Consider the following 26,480-nt stretch of genomic DNA (forward strand, 5'->3'; position numbering starts at 1 on the left):
CAGGCTGCCCATGTCCCCTGCTTCCTGACTCCCTCCCGTCTCTCTCCAATGCCACTTTCGTCTACCCACTCCAGGTTCCAGCCAGTGAGAACCATGATCCATTCTACACACCCACAGTCTTGGGTGCTTTTAAATATTTTCCTTCCCAATGTGAAATGATGTCTCTGGTGATGCTGTTCTCCTCCGCCACATGGTGGCTATGACTTCAGACAAGCTGTTTAACCCATCTCTGCCTGTCAGTTAAGATGTGGAAAATGTTGACAATAAGTGTAGATGTATCTTAATACTATGTGAAGGATTAAATTCAATTGTCTAGAAAAGAACTTAACATTATGCCTATAACAACAATGGTTCGATATATATTGGCTGCATTATTATCACTATTGTTTTTATTATTATTGTGTTATCACCATGTTTTTAGTGCATTTCTCAAGTTCATAAGTGTTATAGCTCTGTATGTGTTATCTGTATAGTAGACTTCCTTTCTCATTTGATGAGCCTTGAGTGCACAGGCTCTGACTTTAATTTGTAAATTGTCAACTCTTGGCACATTGAATGTCATGTTGTTGAATGACAAAATTAATAACTTCTCTACTGTCTCTGTGGATTTCAGAAAGGCGTGGTTTTTTGGGAACATATCTATTTCACTTAGGAAGAAAAAGCAAATAGTGGACCGTCAAAGCTAAATCTGTCATGATATCCCCATGCTCTTATGACACACAATTGGTGCTGTCCTCTCAGATTTTCAGGAGACCACCCCCATTGATTTTAATCTGTAGGATCCCCATGCTCCCCGTTTTTCCTCACCTTCACTCCTTTCCTGGGTACTTGCCAATAGTCTCGTTCAATCCTTTCCTTTGTTTCCAAGTAAAGCGTGTGACCGCCAGAAACAGAGAATGTTCCTGCTGAAATACTTTCTATTAGGGCCATTGAAAGCTGATCAAGTTTAGCCTGGCAGTATTTAGCAGATGCCTCTTGGTTCTGCAGCAAGAAACTCTCTTTCTTATTCTTCAGGATTTCCTACAAAGAAAAGTAGAAGGATGTCACCAGAAGAAAGGAACAGGGAAGATAAAATTCTGAAGAATCTGATAGAAAGAAGTCTAACTGTGGTCCTCATGAGAAAAGCATTCTGTTGGAGAAAGACATGAATAAAGTAGGAATCACCAGGTTTGATTTACTCTGCAACATAAAAACTCTCTACAGGACTATGGAAGTTTCTTGGTTTTGATTAAAGTTTATTGGGTGACAATTTTTAGTAGAGTTACATAGGTTTCAGGTGTACAATTCTGTAATATATCATCTACATATCATATTGTGTGTTCACCACCCAGAGTCACTTCTCTTTCCATCACCATATATTTGATCCGTTTACCCTCATCTACCACCTGCCTCCACTCTTACACTCTGGTAACCACTAAACTATTCTCTGCGTGTATGAGTTTTTGTTTCTTCATTTGTTTGTCTTTTCCTTTGTTGTTTTCAGTTTTATACACTACATATCAGTGATGTCATATGGTTTTCAGCTTTTTCTGTGTGATTTATTTCACTTAGCATAATAATCTCCAGATCCATCCATGTTGTCACAAATGGCATTATTTCATCTTTTCTTATGTCAGAAGAGTATTCCATTGTGTTAATATACCACATCTCTCTGGGTCTCAATTTATTTATCTGAAAAAGCTGTGCATTACATAATCTCTATGGTATATTGTAGCTTGTAGCATTCAGTGATTCTATCTTCATTGATACAATGATAGAACAATAAGCAATAGAAGTTGAAAAGGGCCTGGAGTTAGGGTCTGATAAAAAAACTTGGTTCCTGGGAATGGGAGAGTGTTCTCAAAAAATTAACCAGCTCAGGACTGACTTTTGGGTGTTCTGGCTAAGCTTAAAATCAATAGAAGTATTCATTTCAAGAGGATCTCTCTACTGGTTATGTATCAGAGATCAGAGAGATTTCTGGATAAAGAACCTGAGTTTGTGTGTGGTGGAGGTGGGTGGGAGGACATGGGCCTTTGAAACTAACTCTATCCCCATGAGATCCAGGCTACTTGATCCATGAGTGAAAGAGGAGCCATAGGGCCAATGAAAGCACTGCTAAGCTTTAATTCTTCAAGGTGAAGGTTAACAGAGGGTAATTAAGTGCTAAGAGAAAATACCACAAGATTCTTCTGGAACTCCTGGTTTTCATCCTTGAAGGAGTCCTCCATGAAGATTTCAATGGCTTCCTTCTCACAGGCTGCGTGCAGGTCCAGCAGCTCCTGGAGCGTGTCTGTGGGCAGCCTCACTCGATGGGCCATCTGCTCACTGTAGTGGTCGGCTGCCTTCTGCACAGCCGCTGAGTTCTCAAGCTGGGCCAGGGTTCTCACTGCGGTCTCCAAACAAGGCACTGCTCCACTATTGATGGCTTTCACATAGGTCACCACCAGAGTCCCCAGCCCTGAATAAGCCAGGAAATTTGGAGGATAAATATCAAGTTATCACTCAATAGGATACAATACTCTAAGACTACATTTCTAAATATATCTCTCTCCCTCTCTCTCTATCTCTCTCTGTCTTTCTCACACACACCCTACTCCTTCAACTATCATCACCTTCATTTTCCTAGTGACTCCTCAATTTTATGCTTCTTTAGGCCACAAGTTTAAAGAAAGTAAATACCTACCTTCATCTAATGCAATAAATGGTATCTAGAAAACATAATGTTACATTAAAGATATTAGAAGAAAAATTGTTTACATGAGGCATGGTAAATGAGGTATATTTATTCCTACTTCTGAGGCTTCCAATGAATTTTCAGGGATTTATGGGCTAATATTTATTATTAGACAGCTTTAAATTCTCAAAATAGCTTTTGTATTCTCCTTGCAAATCACATTCATTATAAAGGATTTCCCTTGAGAAAATATTATATTCTGTTATTATACCCAGTAGTGAAGTATTATCAGTAAAGGATTTTTTCACATATATGGAAGCTTCAGGTGTTACTGATAAAGATTGAAATTTTGAAGAAGGTTTATAAGCCCCTCAAAGTGTAATAAATATACACTTTTCTGCATGAACGATGAATATCCATAGACCCATAATTCTGTATAGAATCAACAGAAATCCTGGAAAACACATCATGTACTATATTCAACATGTATTAGGCCTCACAGACATGTGAAAAGGAGACTCACGTTTCCCATTGACATTGATTCCCTCTCTGAGGGTCTTAGTCCTCGCCTGGTTGAAGATATAAGAACAGAAGTTTTTTGTTTGTTCCTGGAATTCAGGATCTAGTTGTGTTTCTGTCACATTCTCAATATTGGCCAGGATTTCTTTGTCATTTGTTGGGCGGTCAAAGACAAAACACTTCCGTTTGGGGAAGAATCGCCGGATGCACTCTCTAGGAAGATTGGACATTTGGATTTTGGGATTTCTGCCTAAAGAAGAAAAAAAAAATCCAGAGATTATAGTAGCAACAGTCTGAGGGCAAGGAACGTAAAGACTTTTATGGTAGGGGTTTTGGCATCTTTGTCATTTATAAATAGAATCTCTATTTATAATTCCTGTAGTGTAAAGATCCAATGCTTCTTAAAACGTCTAACTTATCAATAATACAATTCTGGTTAGAAATTTCAAGAGATATAAAATGGTAATAAGAAACCTATTGCTGTTATCTTCAGGTTTAAACATGGTAGTCTATTGTCTCTATTATTTACTGAATGATTGACTAACAGAAAAGTTCAAATGTAAAATTTTGGTCTACTTGATCCCATGTAGGAATTGAGTTGTGGGACAAAAGGAAGATCAATAAACAAGGGACAAAGGAGCAATATTAGGAATGACACCCTGATTATTTAAGGAGCACTGTTTTTATGCTAAAAATCTGGTGTAAGCATTAGCTTTTTTTTTTTTTAGCAAAATCCTCTGAAAGGTAAATAAGACTAAAATGTAATTTTAAGATGTCACCACTAATCTCTATATTCTTTCAAGTAAAGAACTATATATGATTTGACAGTGTTGCTCTTCTGCCTAACCAATTTCTCATGAAGTGTTTTGAGAAAGCATAAATAGAAACATGAAAACAAGAATGAATAAATTGCACATGATATTTCTCTCAAAATTTCATCAGATACACCCCAACATAAATGTAACCCACATAAATAAATGACATTATTTATAATTTAGAAATTATAGCATGGGTAAACATAGGGAAAATCTTAGAAAGCTATGATATAGGAAATAAGTAAATGTTCTCATAATTATTAGAAATATTGCAAAAGTGTAGGTTGAAAAGACATATACTTCTTCAGGTTCATTTAAAACATAAAGCCATCTTTGTACATGGTGTATCTATACAGTCAATAAAAAGTTATATCCTTATTTCTAAAGTATAATATCTATTTGTAGACAAGATTTTTTTTTATTATATAGAATTTTCATTGCAATTTCATGCCAGCAAGTATCTGGTCAGTTGTTTTCCACAACACAACAAAGCAGAAGTCAAAATAGGGAACGCAACTGTCTAGTCTTTTGAAGGTTTTGGTACCCACTGTTTTCTAAGTCAAAGCTGGATGCTAAATTATATGAACAACAAATTGGTTTTGAATAGTTATACTCTACCGTAGGCTCTGCTTTCCTTATATGAACTCCAGTCCTTAGAGCTTTTCAACCCATCTTCCCATCACTATTTCTACAGGCTTCAATCTACTCTCAAATACAATGCAACGCCAGAGACGATGGACAGTGTTTGGTACCTCCCACACTCTATTGGACCATCCACTGCCCAGGCCATCCTCAGATACCTGGAATCAGCTTCAAGGCATTCTCCAGGTACTCATCTTCAGTGATGGGGTAACCATTTAACTTCAGGTCCAGGGTGAAATCCCGTACAGTCCAGATAAAGTCTGGAAAGAAACTCACAAACTCTGTGGAATCTTCTACTCCTTTCGGGGTAAGGGAGGACTTTGCCCTTATAAGTTCTGCCAGCTCTGTCACATAACTACATGGCTAAGGAAAAGGAACTTCTCACAAATCCCACATTTCTCTCACAAAAAATTATTATAAACACTCCCTTTTCCCTGGGTTCTTCTGCTTCAGCAAAGGCAACTAAATGACAGGAAATGAGAACCTGCCTCGATCTCCAAAACTATAGATAGGCTCAATGATCCAGGGAGTTTTGTTCCTGGAAGGATACTGCAGCTGCTCCAGGGCCTGGTGGTTGATGGTGTTCATGCTATTGTAGACAAAGCTGCTACACACAAGCACGGCCAGTGCAAAGATCCACGAGTCATTCTTGGGGTCGCCCTAGAAAGAACACCCAAGTAAGACATTTAGGAGATTTCCCCACAGAGATTCATTCAGACACTAATTCTATCAGTCTCCCATTTATAATTTCAGCTTACGTACTCACTATGCAAAGAGGTAAGTTTGAAGACAGACATAAATACGGATATCAGCTTTGACATACAAAGACATTTCTGTGGCTGCAATTTTTTCATATATAAAAAAATTGTAATCTTCACAGGGTTTTCTTTTTATTCAGTTGGATGAAATAAACTAACATATTTAGAAAAACAATGCAGTACCTGGTGTGCAATGAAGGGTACTAACACATATTCTACACATATTTGTTTGGTCATGTGCCATACAAAATGTACTGTGATTGACATAATGGGGATGTATTCAACCAATGTTTACAGGAAGCTACTGAATGTTTTCACTTTTCTTGAATTTAAAAAACAGTTTAAAATTACAAATATCACTTTCAAGATGACTCTTTTAAAGTCATGACAATGATCTATAACAATGAACAATGAACGAAGCAAAGATGACGACATCTATAAGGAGCTTACATCTTAATAATGTTTATACTCAGTGGAATGTATAGCTATAATATTAAATTAAAATTTAGAAGTCCATTAAGGAAGAACAAAGCTCTGAAAGCAGGTTGAAAAAAGTACATGATATGAAGTCTTCCTCAAAGTCTTTAGCTGAGTGTTAAAGAATTGGTGGACTTGGTGAAGAGTCCTGCAGGTAGAAAGACCCACAGAAGCAATGGTAGAAATGGCAGAATACAGGGGTCTTTGCAATAAAAGTAGAGTTATTTGATTTCATGTGAGCAGAGGGTAGGTCACTAAGTAAAGGCTGAATATTGAGCCTACTACAACCAGATGTAAGACCTTAACTACCTTGGCAGTAATCCGAGTGTGGCTCGGGGTTAATTTTCACTGCCAGAAGCGGTGGTTTGATTACATTATTGAATAAAATTATATTATTTTTTTATAATTATTTATTATATTATAATTTATGAATTTGTGTTTCAAACTTTATCATCCCTGGGCTGCCTACTAGACTCTTGTTTGGACAGATTTAAGTGAGTAATTCCTAAGAATTACAGGCCTACAATATAAAACAACAAATTTCCATACAAAACAATGTACCGACCGCTTTGGGTACAAAATTACTGACATAATCAGACTGCCAGGGAGGTTAAAGGCCAAGCTAATTTGTTGTTGTAACTTACAGCACTAAATAATGGCACAACCCAGAAGCTATTTCTCTTATAAACCGTGTCTAAAGCTCTTTGTTAGAGAAAATGTAAAAAACTGGGATTTATTTCTACAAGACTCACTAAGAAAGTTTGGGGGAGAAATGTCAATTTGTTTTTTTAGTTTCCAAACCAAATATTTTTTTAAATAATCAATTAGATAAGGAGAAGTAGCACGTCTGAGAAACAATAAATTATTCAGACAGCAAGACTGTATCATTGTTTGATATATGTATTTAACTATAAACACAATTTCTGAGTCTTTTTTTTTCTGGTAGAATTAGACAGATATAGAAATTTAAGTATTATTGGGTTGTTACAAGAATCATGACAGGGCCGCTTGAGTGGCTCAGTTGGTTAAGAGCTCGCTCAAGAGTTTGAGCTCTGAGCAACAGCAGTTCAAGTCCCAGCCCAAGCTGAGCAGCCGCTGAGCTGCCAACAGGTGGCAGGATGGCTCAGCTAAAAAAAAAAAATTAAAAATTAAAAAAATTTTAAAAAGTCATGACATATTTTTTCTATGTTTTCTATGCAAAAATGCATCATGACTTTTCCGACAACCCAATATTTACAAATAAGTCTCAAACTAAGGCAGAAAAGGAGAAATAATTCATTTCACACATCAGTAGAAAGCTGAAGTATCAAAACTCCATCTAAAAATGATGGTGTAGGACAAACACATACTTTTATAGAATCAACACTTCTGAAAGTGTGTCAAAGACTTCTAGAATGCTCTTTGAGTACTTGATGAACTTCACCATAGGACTGCAGACTCTTTGAGGGCTGGGCTTTTGTTTTGATCACTAATATTTACAGTACTAATCCAGAGACCTGGGAATCGGGTGCTCAACAGTTATTTATTTAATTGAGTCAAATCATTCACCCAGTGCCAAGAAATAAAATAAAATTTTACTCAATATACCATGACACCTTACCACAAAAATGAGAATCAAATAAATCAAAATATGGCTCATATATACTTGGATTTCCAGATTTCACAGATAGACCAAGCAGTTAAGTTTTAAAGTATCATAAAGAGAATACCCCGATTTAAAAGGACTTACCTGTGACTCTCTGCCTTACCTTTTCCACATCACCAAGGCCCTCGGTGTCCAGAAGGACCAGGGTGTGGTTAGGCTTAGAAGGGTGAGGCACACACCACATCCAGATGCCCTTGGTTTCAGACTGCACCGTGGAGCCCAGAGGGAAACCTATAATGAAAGGGGAGACACAACAGAATCTAAGCAGCCAAGGAGCTACAAAGTCAGGTTGTTGGAATATAAGTACTCCAGCATACAAGACAGTGTTTTCTCTCTTTTGTAAGAATGCCCTGCTTTGTGTGTTGTCTATTTGATGGATGAGGGAATGTTAACTGTGAGAATCATACCCAGCAAGGTCTTAAGATGGAGGCAAGAGACATCCATGAACCAGACATAACGTAAGTCACTGATAAAAATAATAAGAGCATTTTGAAAGAATGGTCAAGTTCAAAGCCAGATACAAGTGGATAGAGGAGAAACATCTAAAGGAAAAAGGTGGGGGAAAAAATTGAGGTATTTATTTACAGTCAACATAATAAAAAAAATGGGGGGTGGATAGTTAGTAGTCATGGTATGTGAACTCGCAAAGAATTGTTAAGATGATAGTCAAACATCTTTATATGTTGCTGGGAATATTCCATAGAGAAAGCAAAATATAATTGCAAGAGCCCAGTGCTTACACAAGTAAAAGATGATAGAAATCTGAGCATTAGTAGGGGAGATTTTCATCAACAGGAATAAAACAAGAAATATGGTAACAGACTACATTGAGGTAGTAATTTAGTGGTGAGAATTAGAAGTAGAAGGTTGGTGTATCAAGAGGAGTTTGGTTCTCCCTTCATGTGACCAGGGAAGAAAACCAAAAGCTGTGATGTAGCTAGAGTCACAGATTGGCCCTTGTCTGAACAACACTCACCATGGTTGTGTCCTGCAAGACGATTCATCAGGTAGGATTTGCCTGTACGATATAGTCCTACAATGGCCACGACCACCACTGGCTGAGAAATCTTGTCAAGAATCTGCAGAGCTTCCTGGTTCACTGACAGCTGCTCATTGTTGTTTTCCACCAGACAAATGGGGGTCATCATGATGGGTCCAGATGCCATGGCAAGCAACCTGCCAACCTAGAAGAGTCTCCTGGTAGAAATAAGATTGCAAATTTATTCTCTGACTCAGTTATCCAAAGCACCCATCATCTTACAATGCTGTTTCCTGCTTTGTTTCTGGCACAGTATGTATAGGCAAAGCCCAGCAATGAAAAATTTATGTACTTTTGGTTCTACTCTTACTATGAATGTCTATTAGGGCCAAAGGGATACCAATGCTGTGAGGAGCTCAGATTAGACGTTGCCACCACAGCACACTCACATCGTATAACGAACGCAGTAGAGTGGCTCTACCCAATGCGGGGATCATTATCACCAGGAAGCAAAGTCATCACCTCATCCTAGTCCTCTCCCAAGTCCTAAGGCCTAACCAGCTATAAAGCAGGCAGTGAGACTGATGATGAGGAAGAACCTAGTTCTAGAATGACCAAAGGAACACAAGCCATGAATTGTTACATCAGATTTCATACATCTTTTCTGTCTCATGGTCTTAGTTGTTGAGAACAGCTATAGAATATGACAACTATTCATCAAAACTTGAGTTTTTAAATTGCTAATTTGGTTTGACATACGACAGACCGATGAAATGCAATATCTATAGAACCATTTATGATATTCAAGGGACAGAAGGAGTTGTAAGTTCCAGAAGGGAAACAGTTTTTGATTTTTCTCCTTTTTCAGAAGTCATCAAAATCCTTTGGCCACAAAATGGAAGAACCATCCTGTGTGAAGAAAAATCGAGTAACTGGGAGATTGATTTGTTTTTCAAAATAGAAATGTGCATCAATATCAAAAAATGGATGTCTATTTAAGTCAACAAAAACTATATATATAAGTAAAATTCAGTGAAGAATAACAAGAAGGCCTCTCAATTTCTGTACCCCTCATGTAAGTGTTCAAAAGTATCCATGTTGCCACCTTTAGCATATGACATACTACATATAGAAAACCTTAAAGATTCCACAAAAAAAGAACTATTAGCACTAACAAATGAATTCAGTAAAGTAGCAGGAGGCAAAATTAATATTCAGAAATCAGTTGCATCTTTGTATACCAATATCAAACTATCAGAAACAGAAATTAAGAAAGCAATCCCATTTACAATTGCATCAGAAAGAATAAAATACTTAGGGGCCAGCTGACAGGCTCAGTTGGATAAGAGCTCGCTCAACAGTGTGGCTCTGAGTAACAGGGTCACCGGTTCAATTCCTGGCTCAAGCTGAGCTGCCGCTGAGCTGCCAACAGGTGGCAGGATGACTCAGCTAAAATGAAACAAAATAAAATAAAATAAATAAAAGAATAAAATACCTAGGAAGAAATTTAACCAAAGAAAGAAAAAACCTCTACTCTGAAAACTATAAGATTGATGACAGAAATTGAAGTACATACAAATAAATGGCAGGATATACAGTATTCATGGATTGGGAGAATTAATATTATTATAATGTCAAATGGCCAAAGCAATATACAGATTCAATGCAATCTCTATAAAATACCAATCGGATTTTTACCAAGCTAGAACAAATATTCCTAAAATTTATGTGGAACCACAAAAGACCATGAATAGCCAAAGCAATCTTAAGAAGAACAAAGTTGGAGGTATCATGCTATTTGATTTCAAACTATANATACTTTATATTTATTGTTATTTATTTATTTGTGAAATGGTAATATAAGTTTTATTTACAAGATTCAAAAAATAGAGTATGTAATAGAAAGTGTGCTCTCTTCCACCCTGATGACACTGAGTTCTCCCCAGAAGTAACCAAGGACACTAGTTTCCAATAAATCTTCCCAGATATATTCTATGTGCACATATGTATGTTTGCACACAATAATTACATTTTTTTACAGTGAACATATTATACACATCTTGTGTTCACTTTATGATATTTCAAGATTGTTCTATATTTGTAAAAATAGAGCTGCACTCTCAATTTATTTACTGGCTACATAGTATTCCAGTATATGTACATGCTAAATTTATATTACCGGTTTATATGAATGAATATTTAAGTAGTTTTCAACCTTTGGTCATTTAAAGCGAAGCCTCAATTGACTGATTGCCTCTGTGTGTGTGTGTGTGTGTGTGTGTGTGTGTGTGTGTTATTTTTCACATGTATATTTCCTAAAAGTGTATGTGCTATATAAAAATGTATGTCCATTTATTCTACCTAATGTGGGCCAGGCATTAAATCCTCTATAGGCACTTTTTATGTTTAAAATTTGGCTGAATGAGAGCAAAAAGCATACACACCAAAAATAGGACAGAGCATGTATCCATATAATTTCTTTAAAAGGAGAACTATTTTTCTTTAAGTAGTGAGCTCATGCGTCTCACAGCATTGCCAAGAAGTTTAGCATGAATAGAAAATATTAAAGTGAGCTCATCGGCAAATTTGTCGAAGGTTTGTGCTATCGAGGGAGTATCACCATTTTGAGTACTGTCAATCATACTTTTCAAATGACTTATCGCTGCATTCATTTCTTCTGATTCCTTTCTAAATCCTTCATTGAGCAGATTGCTTTGAACCTAAAAAAAAAAAGTGAGGAAGGAAAAAAAACATTAAAAATAACCAATTTTCTAAGAATTGCATTTTATATTTAAGAACTTGGCCAAAGTACCTTGGTTTTACTACTAAAATTGTCCTCTCTCAAAAATCTGGAGAATTTTGGACAAGAAATATGCCATGCCTAGAGCCTGAACGTTGAGCGGAAGCATAGTTCACAGCCTTATTAACATTCACAAATCATTAAGGTTTTGCAAGAATGCGAAGCCTGACTTTAGGACGAATGTAACATGTTCCAGTAAAAACACCAGTTGAGAAGTAGCCTTGGTCTGCAGGCACTAATTTTCAGTCCTACTGGGATAATGCAATTAACCAAATTTTAGAAATAACAGGAACTTACAAGCTGTTCTAGAAATCTGTTATAAACATGTCCACATAGGCAATCAGAATTCTACTTATGCCCTATGATAACTTGGATAAACTACCCACATTTGGGGACAATTCAGCAAGCTTAGAAGCTGTAACTTCCCTGTATTTTGAAGTCTGGACATTTCTGATCATTTATTGTCCACATAGATCTATCTCAGGGTCTTTCAGTGGTAGTAGGGTTCCTAATAATTGGAGATGACCTTGAAAAAGCAAACCAGTTGCTGCTCATATGAGATACACATGATTGGAATATGTGTTTAATCAATTTAAAATCCCCCAGAATAAGAGTTCAAACCCTATTCATATTCTCCAAAGACTTGGGGTGGGGAGGGGCATGCTTTCCCCAAGAGTCTATGAATTCAAACGCTTTGAAGGAGGAGAAAAAAGAGGAGGAGCAGGAGGAAGAAGGAGAAGACGAGGAGGAGGAGGAGCAGGAGGAGGAGGAAGAAAGGATTCAGCATCTTAATAAAGCACAAGCTGTAAATGGCAATCGTGCTTCCTTCCATGGTCTTGCTGTAACCTTCCCCCACCCCACCTGAGGTACCAGGACAATGGCCATCTAGCATTGCTAAGGTCACGGAGAGACTTACCTTCAGTTCATGGGGAAAAATCATATTCTGCTCTCTTATTATGTTTTCTCTTTCCCTCTCCAGCTTCTCTTTCAGTTGGTCTATATTTTCCTGGAGACTCCTCTCTTGTGCTTCCATCTGCAGCTGCTGCTCCTGCATTTGCTGTTTCAGCAGCTCCTGTTCCTTCTCAGCTGCCTGCTTCCGGGCCCGCGCCTCTGCCCCAGGGAGGTTTTAGAGAGGGAGGAAAATTAAGTGAGGACTGACACTTACCCTCCTGAAGGAGAAGGACACCAAACCAAACCGGAAGGGCAGGTGGGAAATCTCTGAATTCCCCCGTGTCCACACCATCATGAGCACACTGCAGAATGTGATGGCAAAGGCCCTGCCTGGCTGACGTACAACTACAACTCCCCTTGTGGTTTCAAGATTTAGCAGAATCTGTTCCACAGGAGAGGAAGTTCCTGGTTTCAGGAAGGTTTTGCTCTCACACCTGTTAAAGGGCACTGCAGAAACCTACCTGCCCATTGTGAGCCCAGACCAGTCCCTTACCTGCTATGGCCTTCTCCCCATCAGTGAGCGCTTTGTCTGACTGCAGGATGGATTTCTCTATGGCTGCCTGTGACTCCAGGAACCTCTGAAATACCTCCTTTGCCTGAGGAAACAAGAAAGAGCAAAGAACTTCCATCTCCACTGGGGAGAATACGGCTGCAAAACCAGAATGCCCATGTGATTTTTCCTTCATGCTTAAAACTCTACAGTGGCTCCAAACAAAGCGTGCCAGCTCCTTAGCGTCACCACAGGCTGCCCATGTCCCCTGCTTCCTGACTCCCTCCCGTCTCTCTCCAATGCCATTTTCGTCTACCCACTCCAGGTTCCAGCCAGTGAGAACCATGATCCATTCTACACACCCACAGTCTTGGGTGCTTTTAAATATTTTCCTTCCCAATGTGAAATGATGTCTCTGGTGCTGCTGTTCTCCTCCGCCACTTGCTGGCTATGACTTCAGACAAGCTGTTTTAACCCATCTCTGCCTGTCAGTTAAGATGTGGAAAATGTTGACAATAAGTGTAGATGTATCTTAATACTATGTGAAGGGTTAAATTCAATTGTCTAGAAAAGAACTTAACACTATGCCTATAACAACAATGGTTCGATATATATTAGCTGCATTATTATTATCACTATTGTTTTTATTATTATTGTGTGTTATCATCACTTTTTTTAGTGCATTTCTCAAGTTCATAAGTGTTATAACTCTGTATGTGTTATCTGTATAGTAGACTTCCTTTCTCATTTGATCAGCCTTGAGTGCACAGACTCTGACTTTAATTTGTAAATTGTCAACTCTTGGCACGTTGAATGTCATGTTGTTGAATGACAAAATTAATACCTTCTCTACTGTCTCTTTTGGATTTCAGAAAGGCATGTTTTTTTTTGGAACATTTCTATTTCACTTAGGAAAAAGGAGCAAATAGTGGACCGTCAAAGCTAAATCTGTCATGATACCCCCATGCTCTCTTATGACACACAATTGGTGCTGTCCTCTCAGATTTTCAGGAGACCGCTCCCCTTGATTTTAATCTGTAGATCACCATGCTCCCCATTTTTCCTCACCTTCACTCCTTTCCTGAGTACTTGCCAATAGTCTCGTTCAATCCTTTCCTTTGTTTCCAAGTAAAGCTTGTGACCGCCAGAAACAGAGAATATTTCTGCTGAAATACTTTCTATTAGGGCCATTGAAAGCATATGAAGTTTAGCCTGGCAGTATTTAGCAGATGTCTCTTCATTCTGCAGCAAGAAACTCTCTTTCTTATTCTTCAGGATTTCCTACAAAGAAAAGTAGAAGGATGTCACCAGAAGAAAGGAACAGAGAAGATAAAATTCTGAAGAATCTGATAGAAAGAAGTCTAACTGGTCCTCATGAGAAAAGCATTCTGTTGGAGAAAGACATGGAATAAAGTAGGAGTCACCAGGTTTGATTTACTCTGCAACATAAAAACTCTCTACAGGACTATGGAAGTTTCTTGGTTTTGATTAAAGTTTATTGGGGTGACAATTTTTAGTAGAGTTACATAGGTTTCAGGTGTACAATTCTGTAATACATCATCTATATATCACATTGTGTGTTCACCACCTAGAGTCAGTTCTCCTTTCATCACCATATATTTGATCCGTTTACCCTCATCTAGCACCCCCCTCCACTCTTACACTCTGGTAACCACTAAACTATTCTCTGCATGTATGAGTTTTTGTTTCTTCATTTGTTTGTCTTTTCCTTTGTTGTTTTCAGTTTTATACACCACATATCAGTGATGTCATATGGTTTTCGGCTTTTTCTGTGTGATTTATTTCACTTAGCATAATAATCTCCAGATCCATCCATGTTGTCACAAATGGCATTATTTCATCTTTTCTTATGGCAGAATAGTATTCCATTGTGTTAATATACCACATCTCCCTGGGTCTCAATTTATTTATCTGAAAAAGCTGTGCATTACCTAATCTCTATGGTATGTTGTAGCTTGTAGCATTCAGTGATTCTATCTTCATTGATACAATGATAGAACAATAAGCAATAGAAGTTGAAAAGGGCCTGGAGTTAGGGTCTGATAAAAAAACTTGGTTCCTGGGAATGGGAGAGTGTTCTCAAAAAATTAACCAGCTCAGGACTGACTTTTGGGTGTTCTGGGTAGGCTTAAAATCAATAGAAGTATTCATTTCAAGAGGATCTCTCTACTGGTTATGTATCAGAGATCAGAGAGATTTCTGGATAAAGAACCTGAGTTTGTGTGTGGTGGAGGTGGGTGGGAGGACATAGGCCTTTGAAACTAACTCTATCCCCATGAGATCCAGGCTACTTGATCCATGAGTGAAAGAGGAGCCATAGGGCCAATGAAAGCACTGCTAAGCTTTAATTCTTCAAGGTGAAGGTTAACAGAGGGTAATTAAGTGCTAAGACAAAATACCACAAGGCTCTTCTGGAACTCCTGGTTTTCATCCTTGAAGGAGTTCTCCATGAAGATTTTAATGGCTTCCTTCTCACAGGCTGCGTGCAGGTCCAGCAGCTCCTGGAGCATGTCTGTGGGGAGCAGATGGCTCATTCGCTGGGCCATCTGCTCACTGTAGTGGTCGGCTGCCTTCTGCACGGCTGCTGAGTTCTCAAGCTGGGCCAGGGTTCTCACTGCATTTTCCAAACAAGGCACTGCTCCACTGTTGATAGACTCCACATAGGTCACTAACAGAGTCCCCAACCCTGAATAAGCCAGGAAATTTGGAGGATAAATATCAAGTTATCACTCAATAGGATCCAATACTCTAAGACTACATCTCTAAATATCTCTCTCTCCCTCTCTCTCTCTCTCTCTCTATCTCTATCTCTCTCTGTCTTTCTCACACACACCCTACTCCTTCAACTATCATCACATTCATTTTCCTAGTGACTCCTCAATTTTATGCTTCTTTAGGCCACAAGTTTAAAGAAAGTAAATACCTACCTTCATCTAATGCAATAAATGGTATCTAGAAAACATAATGTTACATTAAAGATATTAGAAGAAAAATTGTTTACATGAGGCATGGTAAATGAGGTATATTTATTCCTACTTCTGAGGCTTCCAATGAATTTTCAGGGATTTATGGGCTAATATTTATTATTAGACAGCTTTAAATTCTCAAAATAGCTTTTGTATTCTCCTTGCAAATCACATTCATTATAAAGGACTTCCCTTGAGAAAAAATTATATTCTGTTATTATACCCAGTTAGTGAAGTATTATCAGTAAAGGATTTTTTTCACATATATGGAAGCTTCAGGTGTTACTGATAAAGATTGAAATTTTGAAGAGGGTTTATAAACCCCCCAAAGTGTAATAAATATAAACTTTTCTTCATGAACGATGAATATCCGTAGACCCATAATTCTGTATAGAATCAACACAAACCCTGGAAAACACATCATGTACTATATTCAACATGTGTTAGGCCTCACAGACATGTGAAAAGGAGACTCACGTTTCCCATTGACCTTGATTCCCTCTCGAAGGGTCTTAGTCCTTGCCTCAGTGAAGATATAAGAACAGAAAATTTTTATTTGTTCCTGGAATTCAGGATCTAGTTGTGTTTCTGTCACATTCTCAATATTGGCCAGGAGTTTTTTGTCATTTGTTGGGCGGTCAAAGACAAAACACTTCCGTTTTGGGAAGAAATGCTGGATACACTCTCTGGAACGATTGGACGTTTGGATTTTGGGATTTCTGCCTAAAGGAAAAAAAAATCCAGAGATTATAGTAGGAACAGTCTGAGGGCAAGGAACGTAAAGACTTTTATGGTAGAGATTTTGGTATCTAGGTCATTTATAAATAGAAGCTTTATTTATAATTCCTGTAGTGTAAAGATCCAATGCTTCTTAAAACATCAAACTTACCAATGATACAACTCTGGGTAGAAATTTCAAGAGAGATATAAAATGGTAATAAGAAACCTATTGCTGTTATCTTCAGGCTTAAACATGGTAGTCTATTGTCTCTATTGTTTACTGAATGATTGACTAACAGAAAAGTTCAAATGTAAAATTTTGGTCTACTTGATCCCATGTAGGAATTGAGTTGTGGGACAAAAGGAAGATCAACAAACAAGGGACAATGGAGCAATATTAGGAATGACACCCTGATTATTTAAGGAACACTGTTTTAATGCTAAAAATCTTGTATAAGCATTAGATTTATTTTTAGCAAACACCTCTGAAGGGTAAATAAAACTAAAATGTAATTTTAAGATGTCACCACTAATCTCTACATTCTTTCAAGTAAAGAACTATATATGATTTGACAGTGTTGCTCTTCTGCCTAACCAATTTCTCATGAAGTGTTTTGAGAAAGCATAAATAGAAACATGAAGACAAGAATGAATAAATTGCAACTTATATTTCTCTCAAAATTTCATCAGATACACACCCACATAAATGTAACCCACATAAATAAATGTCATTATTTATAATTTAGAAATTATAGCATGGGTAAACATAAGGAAAGTCTTAGAAAGCTATGATATAGGAAATAAGTAAATGTTCTCATAATTATTAGAAATATTGCAAAAGCATAGGTTGAAAAGACATATACTTCTTCAGGTTCATTTAAAACATAAAGCCATCTTTGTACAGGGTGTATCTATACAGTCAATAAAAAGTTATGTACTTATTTCTAAAGAATAATATCTATTTGTATACAAGATTTTTTTTTTATTATATAGACTTTTCATTTCAACTTCATGCCTAACAAGTATCTGGTCATTTGTTTTTCACAACACAACAAAGCAGAAGTCAAAATAGGGAAAACAAGTGTCTAGTCTTTAGAAGGTTTTGGTACCCACTGTTTTCTAAGTCAAAACTGGATGCTAAATTATGTGAACAACAAATTGGTTTTGAATAGTTATACTCTACCTTAGGCTCTGCTTTCCTTATATGAACTCCAGTCCTTAGAGCTTTTCAACCCATCTTCCCATCACTATTTTTACAGGTTTCAATCTAATCCCAAATACAATGCAACCCCAGAGATGATGGACAGTGCTTGGTACCTCCCACACTCTATTGGACCATCCACTGCCCAGGCCATCCTCTGATACCTGGAATCAGCTTCAAGGCATTCTCCAGGTACTCATCTTCAGTGATGCNCATATTACAGTCCCACCACTCTAGGTTCCACAGAGTCATTCAGAGATTTAGGTTCCTTCCATTCTGTTGTTCTGCACCCACTGAGGTGTTGTACACATCTGCAAGGTCACAGGTTGAGTGTTACCACATCTGATATCCAGACAGTAAGATGGGCAAGAGTGACTGGTGGAGAGCAGGCTCAAAGCTCTCTGGCCCAGACCCACAAGTAACATACACATACTTCTGCTCATATTTCATATGCACATGGCCACACCTAGATGCAAGAGCAGCTACAAAAATACGCCATGAGGCAGTCTTATAACATAGAATAATATAATACCTAGAGTCAAAAATTCTGTCATAGCTCTAAAAGTATATGCACCAATGTCAGAGACAGCTTTATTAAAAATACTTTTAACTTTCCTTGCCAGTTTCTAGAATTGAATGTGGGGTGAGTTTACTCTAGTGACTCTATTCTTACTGAGACAGAGATTGTTGTAGGATGAGGGTTGCACACTAATCCATCCCAAAAAGAAAGAGTTTCCCCACATCAATTGGATCAAAGAAGCCTTCCCTATCCTTCACTCTCTCTCTTTCTTTCTTGTTATTGTTTTTTATTTTGTTCCATGAGGTTACAATATAAAACTGTGAGGCTAGAGATGATGAGTATAAGACTAGATAGTTCTTTTAACATTTAAGTTACTATTTTATTTTTATTTCTTGTATTAATGTTTAACTTATTCTTAATATTTTTAAAATTATTATTATTATTATTATTGAAGAAAAATACATTTGAAGTCTTTCTCTCAGTTTCTATGATGGGATATTATTGCAAGAAAAATACCTTTAAAAATATATTCTATAAGTTTCACTGACATAAGTGTAATATTGATAAAGGAAGAATTATTAAAATGATTTCCTAAAGTATGGAGGTTTGTAATTTCTGATTTAACCAAAATGAAGTTTTTCATGTTCAACTAATTTAACTCCAGAAAGGTAACCTACTATCGTGTTATAGAAAGTGTCTTTATTTGGCATCAAGCATACTCGGCTTTGGGGACAGTGGAAATTCTTAGACAGGAAGAGTCTCATTTTAACAGGCTGAACACAGAACTAGGTGGAAGACCATAAAGCTGCAGATATATCAGCCCTTCCAGAGAAGCACAAGCTTGAAGCAGTTTCAGTTCAAAATTTTTGAGTGTAATTCTTCAACTGAAGAAAATGTAGGTACAAAGGAATAATGGCCCCTAAAATAGGTTTGGGGAATTCTAGAATTGGAGAGAGTAGCCCACTGTGACAAAAGAGTAAAAACAAAGGAAAATTAAAATTTCCTTGACAGGTGGAACTGGGCATGCCTGGTTCTGCTCCTTCCGCTCATCTCGGGAGTGCTCACCTCAAAGTCTGTACAAATTGAGGCCTGCTCCTCCATGCTGTAACACAGAATCTGAAATCTCCCAGGCCAAGAACAACCTGAAGACTCTATTTGTGAAGGCCACTGAACATTTTTAGATAAGTCCAGAGGATGAATATGAGATTAGTACAGCTGTTGTGTCTATTATAACTAAAAATACCATTGGAAAGAGCCAGTCTACTGACTACTTCCTTTGGCATTTGACTCTTGGTCCTTTTGTTGTGAGCTCCTTGGTCGGCAAAGCTGGCTGGGATCAGCATAGTGGGTAAAAAAAAAAAAAATCCTCAATGAGAGAGGTTGGGAATCTCCCATCTCCATTTCTAAACATGTCACTGATGCCTTGAACATGTCACCAGATATTAAAGATAAAGAGGATAGATTCCACCTATGGGAGAATGACCCTCTGAAGGAAAGTTTGGAATCATCATCAGAGCCATTGGAAGGGACATCTGAGAGTCATGTGGGTGATGTTCCACAAGATCCTACCATGCCTTCAGTCTGGAGGAAAAAGCTAGATCCACTCCCTAAAAAGCATAGACATCTTAGGAAGGTCATGAGGGCAGAGAGAATGATAAAGAGGAAGAAAAAGAAGAAAGTGGAGCCCCACTACCCCACCATTCTTTCAACACCTTTGGTACCACCACAAAGTGAAGAACATGAGGCAGTAGATACAGAGCCGACCCTACTCAGTGCCCAGGAATTGATCCTGACCTTCTCAATGAGGACAGATTACACAGTCAGCAGGATGAGGGTGCTTGTGTGATGCCTCAGGAATGTCAGATCCAGTCCTGTGAGCGCTCAGTGTCCCAGGAAGCTGGGCCTTCTTCTCCTGCAGTAACACTCTTGGCATCACCACCACAGTGCTTCGGTCATTTCCTAAGCTGTGTCTACCAGACCTTCTCAAGGTCTAGAAAGCAGAAGCCTCCAGGAAGAGAGGGCATCCAGCAAGCTGAGGCAGGAAGATGCTAACTAAGGCTCAGATATCTGGCCTACTGAGGTGTCTGGGCCAAAATAAAGTGCAGCCCCACAAAAGCATGTAGCAAGTTGATAAGTTACTCTAAGTTTCCCTTGTGTTTAGTATTATAGTCTTCTCTCTGCCATTGTCCTTGTTAGTTAAGCTCTTGTCTGTCAAAGAGAGAGGTGATTTCATGCTGAGATCCTCAAGTTTAAAGAGGTAGCAAAAGTAAAGGAACTTTGAGACTTTTAACACTAACCCCAGTAGTGAGATGGATGTCTTCTTACTTATTCCCACTAGGCTGTAGTGGGACTCACCCTGAAGCAGTGGTTTCCAAAATTCATGTGTGTTTCACTCATGTATTTAGTTGGCTTATTTTTCACTAATTTCTCTTGGATGGAAGCCATACAATTTCATCATTTGAGTAATGTCTCCTGATATTGACCAAGTGGAGACTTTTCATTTTTCTTTCATTTTCTTTTTCCTTTGCTAGAGATTCATTTTGCATTCTTCATGTTTAGTGCTTTGTTGAAATTGTGCCACTTTCTATTTGATTTGGATATACCTGGGGAACGGGTTGGTTGCTACTGATCTTGGAACAGATACCTCTATCACCTCTCCCATCTCTAACCATTGTTCAGTTTTCTTTTTGTCTCTTGTTAGTAAGATACGGGATTTTCCTTCTAAACTGTCCCTCTGGTGTTCTCTAGCCATCTGTATTGAAAGTATTGTCATGCAAGGTAATGCTCCTTCCTTGTCAGTCTTTAGCCAGATTCACAGAATCCTGAGTTCTTTTCTTTTTTAATGTGCATAGCAACTCAAACTTATTTATTTTTATTTTTTATACTTAAATTTTTTTTTGTTTATTGTGGTGACAATTGTTAGTAAAGTTACCCAGGAGTTCTTTTCAGAATCCTAAAGAAAATAAGTGCTTTTGAAAAAGGTTCAAGATCATTTCATTTCCCCTTTGTTGTTAGCACGATAAATTAACCCTCTTCCCAAAGTATAAAATAAGAATTGAATCTCATATCCTCTTTTGAGAGAGTAAGTTTAAGGAGAGTTTGAGAGTTTCCCTTTAACTTTAATTACCTGTTGTTATGTCCTATTTGTACCAGTTTCCCGTTCATGTAAGAATAATAAAAGTACAAATACAAATAAATGTGTGAAATATCTGCAAAAGAAGGAAGTTGTATCCATTATTTTCTTCCTTCTTTTGGACTGACCCTGAAGGATACAACACTAGAATTGGAGAAATGAACAATAGGCCTCTTTCAAGACAAAAGAACGACAAACCTGAAGATTCAAACCACTGCACTATGTGGTCAAGGAATGTTGTTCTTCATTTCTTCAAAATCAAGACATGAGAACAACTGTTGTATATAGGAAATCAGATTGGTGCAGATTTTTTTAGCTATATTCTGTTAATTATAAAGAATTGCAGGGCCGGCCGAGTGGCGCGATGGTCAAGAACTGGCTTGGGATGCCAGAGGGCCCCGGTTCGGATCCCACATATGAGGGCCAGTGACACTGACCTCCACAGCTAAGATGCTGAACAGCTCAACCTGGAGCTGGGCTGCAGTGAGTCACTGGCGACGGTGTAGGCTGCAGCCCTTATGGCAGTGGGTTTCCATGGGCTACCGTATGTAGCCAGCAGCCAGCGTGAGCGGCCAGCAGCCGCAGTGAGCAACCGTCCACAAGCCGGCGACTGATGTGCCTCACCCGGGAAGAGCGCAATGATGGTGCCAACTTGGGCAAGTGAAACAATGTCCTCCACAACTAGACTGAAGAACAAAACGACAGCAACTTGTCTGTTCCCCTTCCCCCAATTCCCCAGCGCTGTTCCCATCCCCCCAATTNATTCTTTCAAGTAAAGAACTATATATGATTTGACAGTGTTGCTCTTCTGCCTAACCAATTTCTCATGAAGTGTTTTGAGAAAGCATAAATAGAAACATGAAGACAAGAATGAATAAATTGCAACTTATATTTCTCTCAAAATTTCATCAGATACACACCCACATAAATGTAACCCACATAAATAAATGTCATTATTTATAATTTAGAAATTATAGCATGGGTAAACATAAGGAAAGTCTTAGAAAGCTATGATATAGGAAATAAGTAAATGTTCTCATAATTATTAGAAATATTGCAAAAGCATAGGTTGAAAAGACATATACTTCTTCAGGTTCATTTAAAACATAAAGCCATCTTTGTACAGGGTGTATCTATACAGTCAATAAAAAGTTATGTACTTATTTCTAAAGAATAATATCTATTTGTATACAAGATTTTTTTTTTATTATATAGACTTTTCATTTCAACTTCATGCCTAACAAGTATCTGGTCATTTGTTTTTCACAACACAACAAAGCAGAAGTCAAAATAGGGAAAACAAGTGTCTAGTCTTTAGAAGGTTTTGGTACCCACTGTTTTCTAAGTCAAAACTGGATGCTAAATTATGTGAACAACAAATTGGTTTTGAATAGTTATACTCTACCTTAGGCTCTGCTTTCCTTATATGAACTCCAGTCCTTAGAGCTTTTCAACCCATCTTCCCATCACTATTTTTACAGGTTTCAATCTAATCCCAAATACAATGCAACCCCAGAGATGATGGACAGTGCTTGGTACCTCCCACACTCTATTGGACCATCCACTGCCCAGGCCATCCTCTGATACCTGGAATCAGCTTCAAGGCATTCTCCAGGTACTCATCTTCAGTGATGCAGAGACCATTTAACTTCAGGTCCAGGGTGAAATCCCGTACAGTCCAGATAAAGTCTGGAAAGAAACTCACAAACTCTGTGGAATCTTCTACTCCTTCGGGGTTAAAGGAGGACTTTGCCCTTATAAGTTCTGCCAGCTCTGTCACATAACTACATGGCTAAGGAAAAGGAACTTCTCACAAATCCCACATTTCTCTCACAAAAAATTATTATAAACACTCCCTTTTCCCTGGGTTCTTCTGCTTCAGCAAAGGCAACTAAATGACAGGAAATGAGAACCTGCCTCGATCTCCAAAACTATAGATAGGCTCAATGATCCAGGGAGTTTTATTCCTGGAAGGATACTGCAGCTGCTCCAGGGCCTGGTGGTTGATGGTGCTCATGCTATTGTAGACAAAGCTGCTACACAGAAGCATGGCCAGTGCAAAGATCCACGAGTCATTCTTGGGGTTGCCCTAGAAAGAACAGCCAAGTAAGACATTTAGGAGATTTCCCTGTAGAAATTCATCCAGACACTAAGTCTATCAGTCTTTCATTTATTATTTCAGATAACGTACTCACCATGCAAAGCGGTAAGTTTGAAGACAGACATAAATACAGATATCAGCTTTGACTTACAAAGACGTTTCTTGTGGCTGTAATTTTTTCATATATAAAAAAATTGTAATCTTCACAGGGTTTTCTTTTTATTCAGCTGGATGAAATGAACTAACATATTTAGAAAAACATAGTGCAGTATCTGGTGTGCAATGAAGGGTACTAACACATATCTACACATATTTGTTTGGTCATGTGCCATACAAAATGTACTGTTATTGACATAATGGGGATGTATTCAACCAATGTTTACAGGAAGCTATTGAATGTTTTCACTGTTCTTAAATTTAAAAAACGGTTTAAAATTACAAATATCACTTTCAAGATGACTCTTTTAAAGTCATGACAAACATCTATAACAATGAACGAAGCAAAGATGACGACATCTATAAGGAGCTTACATCTTAATAATGTTTATAATCAGTGGAATGTATAGCTATAATATTAAATTAAAATTTAGAAGTCCATTAAGGAAGGACAAAGCTCTGAAAGTAGGTTGAAAAAGTACATGATATGAAGTCTTCCTCAAAGTCTTTTGCTGATTGTTAAAGGATTAATAAACTTGGTGAAGAGTCCTGCAAGTAGAAAGACCCACAGAAGCAAAAGTAGAAATGGCAGAATACAGGGGTCTTTGCAATAAAAGTAGAGTTATTTGTTTTCATGTGAGCAGAGGGTAGGTCACTAAGTAAAGGCTGAATATTGAGCCTACTACAACCAGATGAAAGACCTTAACTACCCTGGCGGTAATCATGAGTGTGGCTTGGGGTTAATTTTCACTGCCAGAAGTGGTGATTTGATTACATTATTGAATAAATTATATTATTTTTATAATTATTTATTATATTATAATTTATGATTTTGTGTTTCAAACTTTATCATCCCTGGGCTGCCTACTAGACTCTTGTTTGGACAGATTTAAGTGAGAAATTCCTAAGAATTACAGGCCTACAATATAAAACAACAAATTTCCTTGCAAAACAATGTACCACTTTGGGTACAAAATTACTGACATAATCAGACTGTCAGGGAGGTTAAAGGCCAAGCTAACTTATTGTTGTAAATTACAGCACTGAATAATGGCACAATCCAGAATCTATTTCTCTTATAAACCGTGTCTAAAGCTCTTTGTTAGAGAAAATGTAAAAAACTGGGATTTATGTCTACAAGACTCACTAAGAAAGTTTGGGATAGAAATGTTAATTCGTTTTTTTAGTTTCCAAACCCAATTTTTTTTAAAAAAATCAATTAAGAGAAGAAGAAGTAGCATGTCTGAGAAACAATAAATTATTCAGACAGCAAGATTGTATCATTGTTTGATATATGTATTTAACTATAAACACAATTTCTGAATCTTTTTTTTTCTGGTAGAATTAGACAGATATAGAAATTTAAGTATTATTGGGTTTTCAGAAAAGTCATGACATATTTTTTCTATGTTTCTGTGCAAAAATGCATCATGACTTTTCCGACAACCCAATATTTACAAATAAGTCTCAAACTAAGGCAGAAAAGGAGAAATAATTCATTTCACACATCAGTAGAAAGCTGAAGTATCAAAACTCCATCTTAAAATGATGATGTAGGACAAACACATACTTTTATAGAATCAGCACTTCTGAAAGTGTGTCAAAGACTTCTACAATGCTCTTTGAGTACTTGATGAACTTCACCATAGGACTGCAGACTCTTTGAGGGCAGGGCCTTTGTTTTGGTCCCCAGTATTGACAGTACTAATGCAGAGACCTGGGAATCGGGTGCTCAACAGTTATTTATTTAATTGAGTCAAATCATTCACCCAGTGCCAAGAAATAAAAGAAAATTTTACACAATATACCATGACACCTTACCACAAAAATGAGAATCAAACAAATAAAAATTTGGCTCATATATACTGGATTTCTAGATTTCACAGATAGACCAAGCAGTTAAGTTTTAAAGTATCATGAAGAGAATATCCCGATTTAAAAGGACTTATCTGTGACTCTCTGCCTTACCTTTTCCACGTCACCCAGGCCCTCGGTGTCCAGAAGGACAAGGGTGTGGTTAGGCTTAGAAGGGTGAGGCACACACCACATCCAGATGCCCTTGGTTTCAGACTGCACCGTGGAGCCCAGAGGGAAACCTATACAGAAAGGGGAGACACAACAGAATCTAGCAGCCAAGGAGCTACAAAGTCAGATTGTTGGAATATAATTACTCCAGCATACAAGACGGTGTTTTCTCTATTTTGTAAGAATGCCTTGCTTTGTGTGTTGTCTATTTGATGGATGGGGGAATGTTAACTGTGAGAATGATACCCAGCAAGGTCTTAAGATGGAGGCAAGAGACATCCATGAACCAGACATAATGTAAGTCACTGATAAAAAGAATAAGAGCATTTTGAAAGAATGGCCAAGTTCAAAGACAGATACAAGTGGATAGAGGAGAAACATCTAAAGGAAAAAAGTGGGAGAAAAAATTGAGGTATTTATTTACAGTCAACATAATAAAAAAATGGGGGGGGTGGATAGTTAGTAGTCATGGTATGTGAACTCGCAAAGAATTGTTAAGATGATAGTCAAACATCTTTATATGTTGCTGGGAATATTCCATAGAGAAAGCAAAATACAATTGCGAGAGCCCAGAGCTTACACAAGTAAAAGATGATAGAAATCTGAGCTTTGGTAGGAGAGATTTTCATCAACAGGAATAAAACAAGAAATATGGTAACAGACTACATTGAGGTAGTAATTTAGTGGTGAGAATTAGAATTAGAAGGTTGGGTTTTCAAGAGGAGTTTGGATCTCCCTTCATGTGACCAGGGAAGAAAACCAAAAGCTGTGATGTAGCTAGAGTCACAGATTGGTCCTTGTCTGAACAACACTCACCATGGTTGTGTCCTGCAAGACGATTCATCAGGTAGGATTTGCCTGTACGATATAGTCCTACAATGGCCACGACCACCACTGGCTGAGAA

At 37.7% G+C, this 26,480-nt stretch overlaps 2 protein-coding genes across 4 annotated transcripts in view; both read right to left on the reverse strand.

The window, feature by feature from the left end:
- Positions 1 to 26,480, reverse strand: part of LOC109392996 (guanylate-binding protein 6-like) — an 85,771-nt gene that overhangs the window by 53,367 nt on the left and 5,924 nt on the right. The window contains exons 1-8 of one of the 3 annotated variants that reach the window (XM_019661804.1): positions 9,806 to 9,842; positions 8,489 to 8,709; positions 7,616 to 7,743; positions 5,183 to 5,292; positions 4,791 to 4,987; positions 3,180 to 3,425; positions 2,160 to 2,440; positions 808 to 1,020 (exon numbers count right to left, since the gene is read on the reverse strand). In XM_019661804.1, the coding sequence (XP_019517349.1) occupies positions 808 to 1,020; positions 2,160 to 2,440; positions 3,180 to 3,425; positions 4,791 to 4,987; positions 5,183 to 5,292; positions 7,616 to 7,743; positions 8,489 to 8,678 (1,365 nt within the window). In that variant the 5' untranslated portion in view covers positions 8,679 to 8,709; positions 9,806 to 9,842. Of the gene's footprint in view, positions 1 to 807; positions 1,021 to 2,159; positions 2,441 to 3,179; positions 3,426 to 4,790; positions 4,988 to 5,182; positions 5,293 to 7,615; positions 7,744 to 8,488; positions 8,710 to 9,780; positions 9,843 to 26,480 lie in introns of those variants that run through there. The other 2 variants (XM_019661803.1, XM_019661802.1) reach the window with 2 other exon arrangements.
- Positions 10,313 to 26,480, reverse strand: part of LOC109392997 (guanylate-binding protein 6-like) — a 23,938-nt gene continuing 7,770 nt past the window's right edge. The window contains exons 2-11 of the mRNA XM_019661807.1: positions 26,392 to 26,480; positions 25,519 to 25,646; positions 23,273 to 23,382; positions 22,881 to 23,077; positions 16,197 to 16,442; positions 15,153 to 15,439; positions 13,801 to 14,013; positions 12,736 to 12,838; positions 12,208 to 12,401; positions 10,313 to 11,211 (exon numbers count right to left, since the gene is read on the reverse strand). The exon at positions 26,392 to 26,480 is cut by the window's right edge and continues 14 nt beyond it. Of these exons, the coding sequence (XP_019517352.1) occupies positions 10,984 to 11,211; positions 12,208 to 12,401; positions 12,736 to 12,838; positions 13,801 to 14,013; positions 15,153 to 15,439; positions 16,197 to 16,442; positions 22,881 to 23,077; positions 23,273 to 23,382; positions 25,519 to 25,646; positions 26,392 to 26,480 (1,795 nt within the window). The 3' untranslated portion in view covers positions 10,313 to 10,983. The remainder of the gene's footprint in view (positions 11,212 to 12,207; positions 12,402 to 12,735; positions 12,839 to 13,800; positions 14,014 to 15,152; positions 15,440 to 16,196; positions 16,443 to 22,880; positions 23,078 to 23,272; positions 23,383 to 25,518; positions 25,647 to 26,391) is intronic.

This window comes from Hipposideros armiger, unplaced genomic scaffold, assembly GCF_001890085.2.
Source record: "Hipposideros armiger isolate ML-2016 unplaced genomic scaffold, ASM189008v1 scaffold_361, whole genome shotgun sequence".
NCBI lineage: Eukaryota > Metazoa > Chordata > Mammalia > Chiroptera > Hipposideridae > Hipposideros > Hipposideros armiger.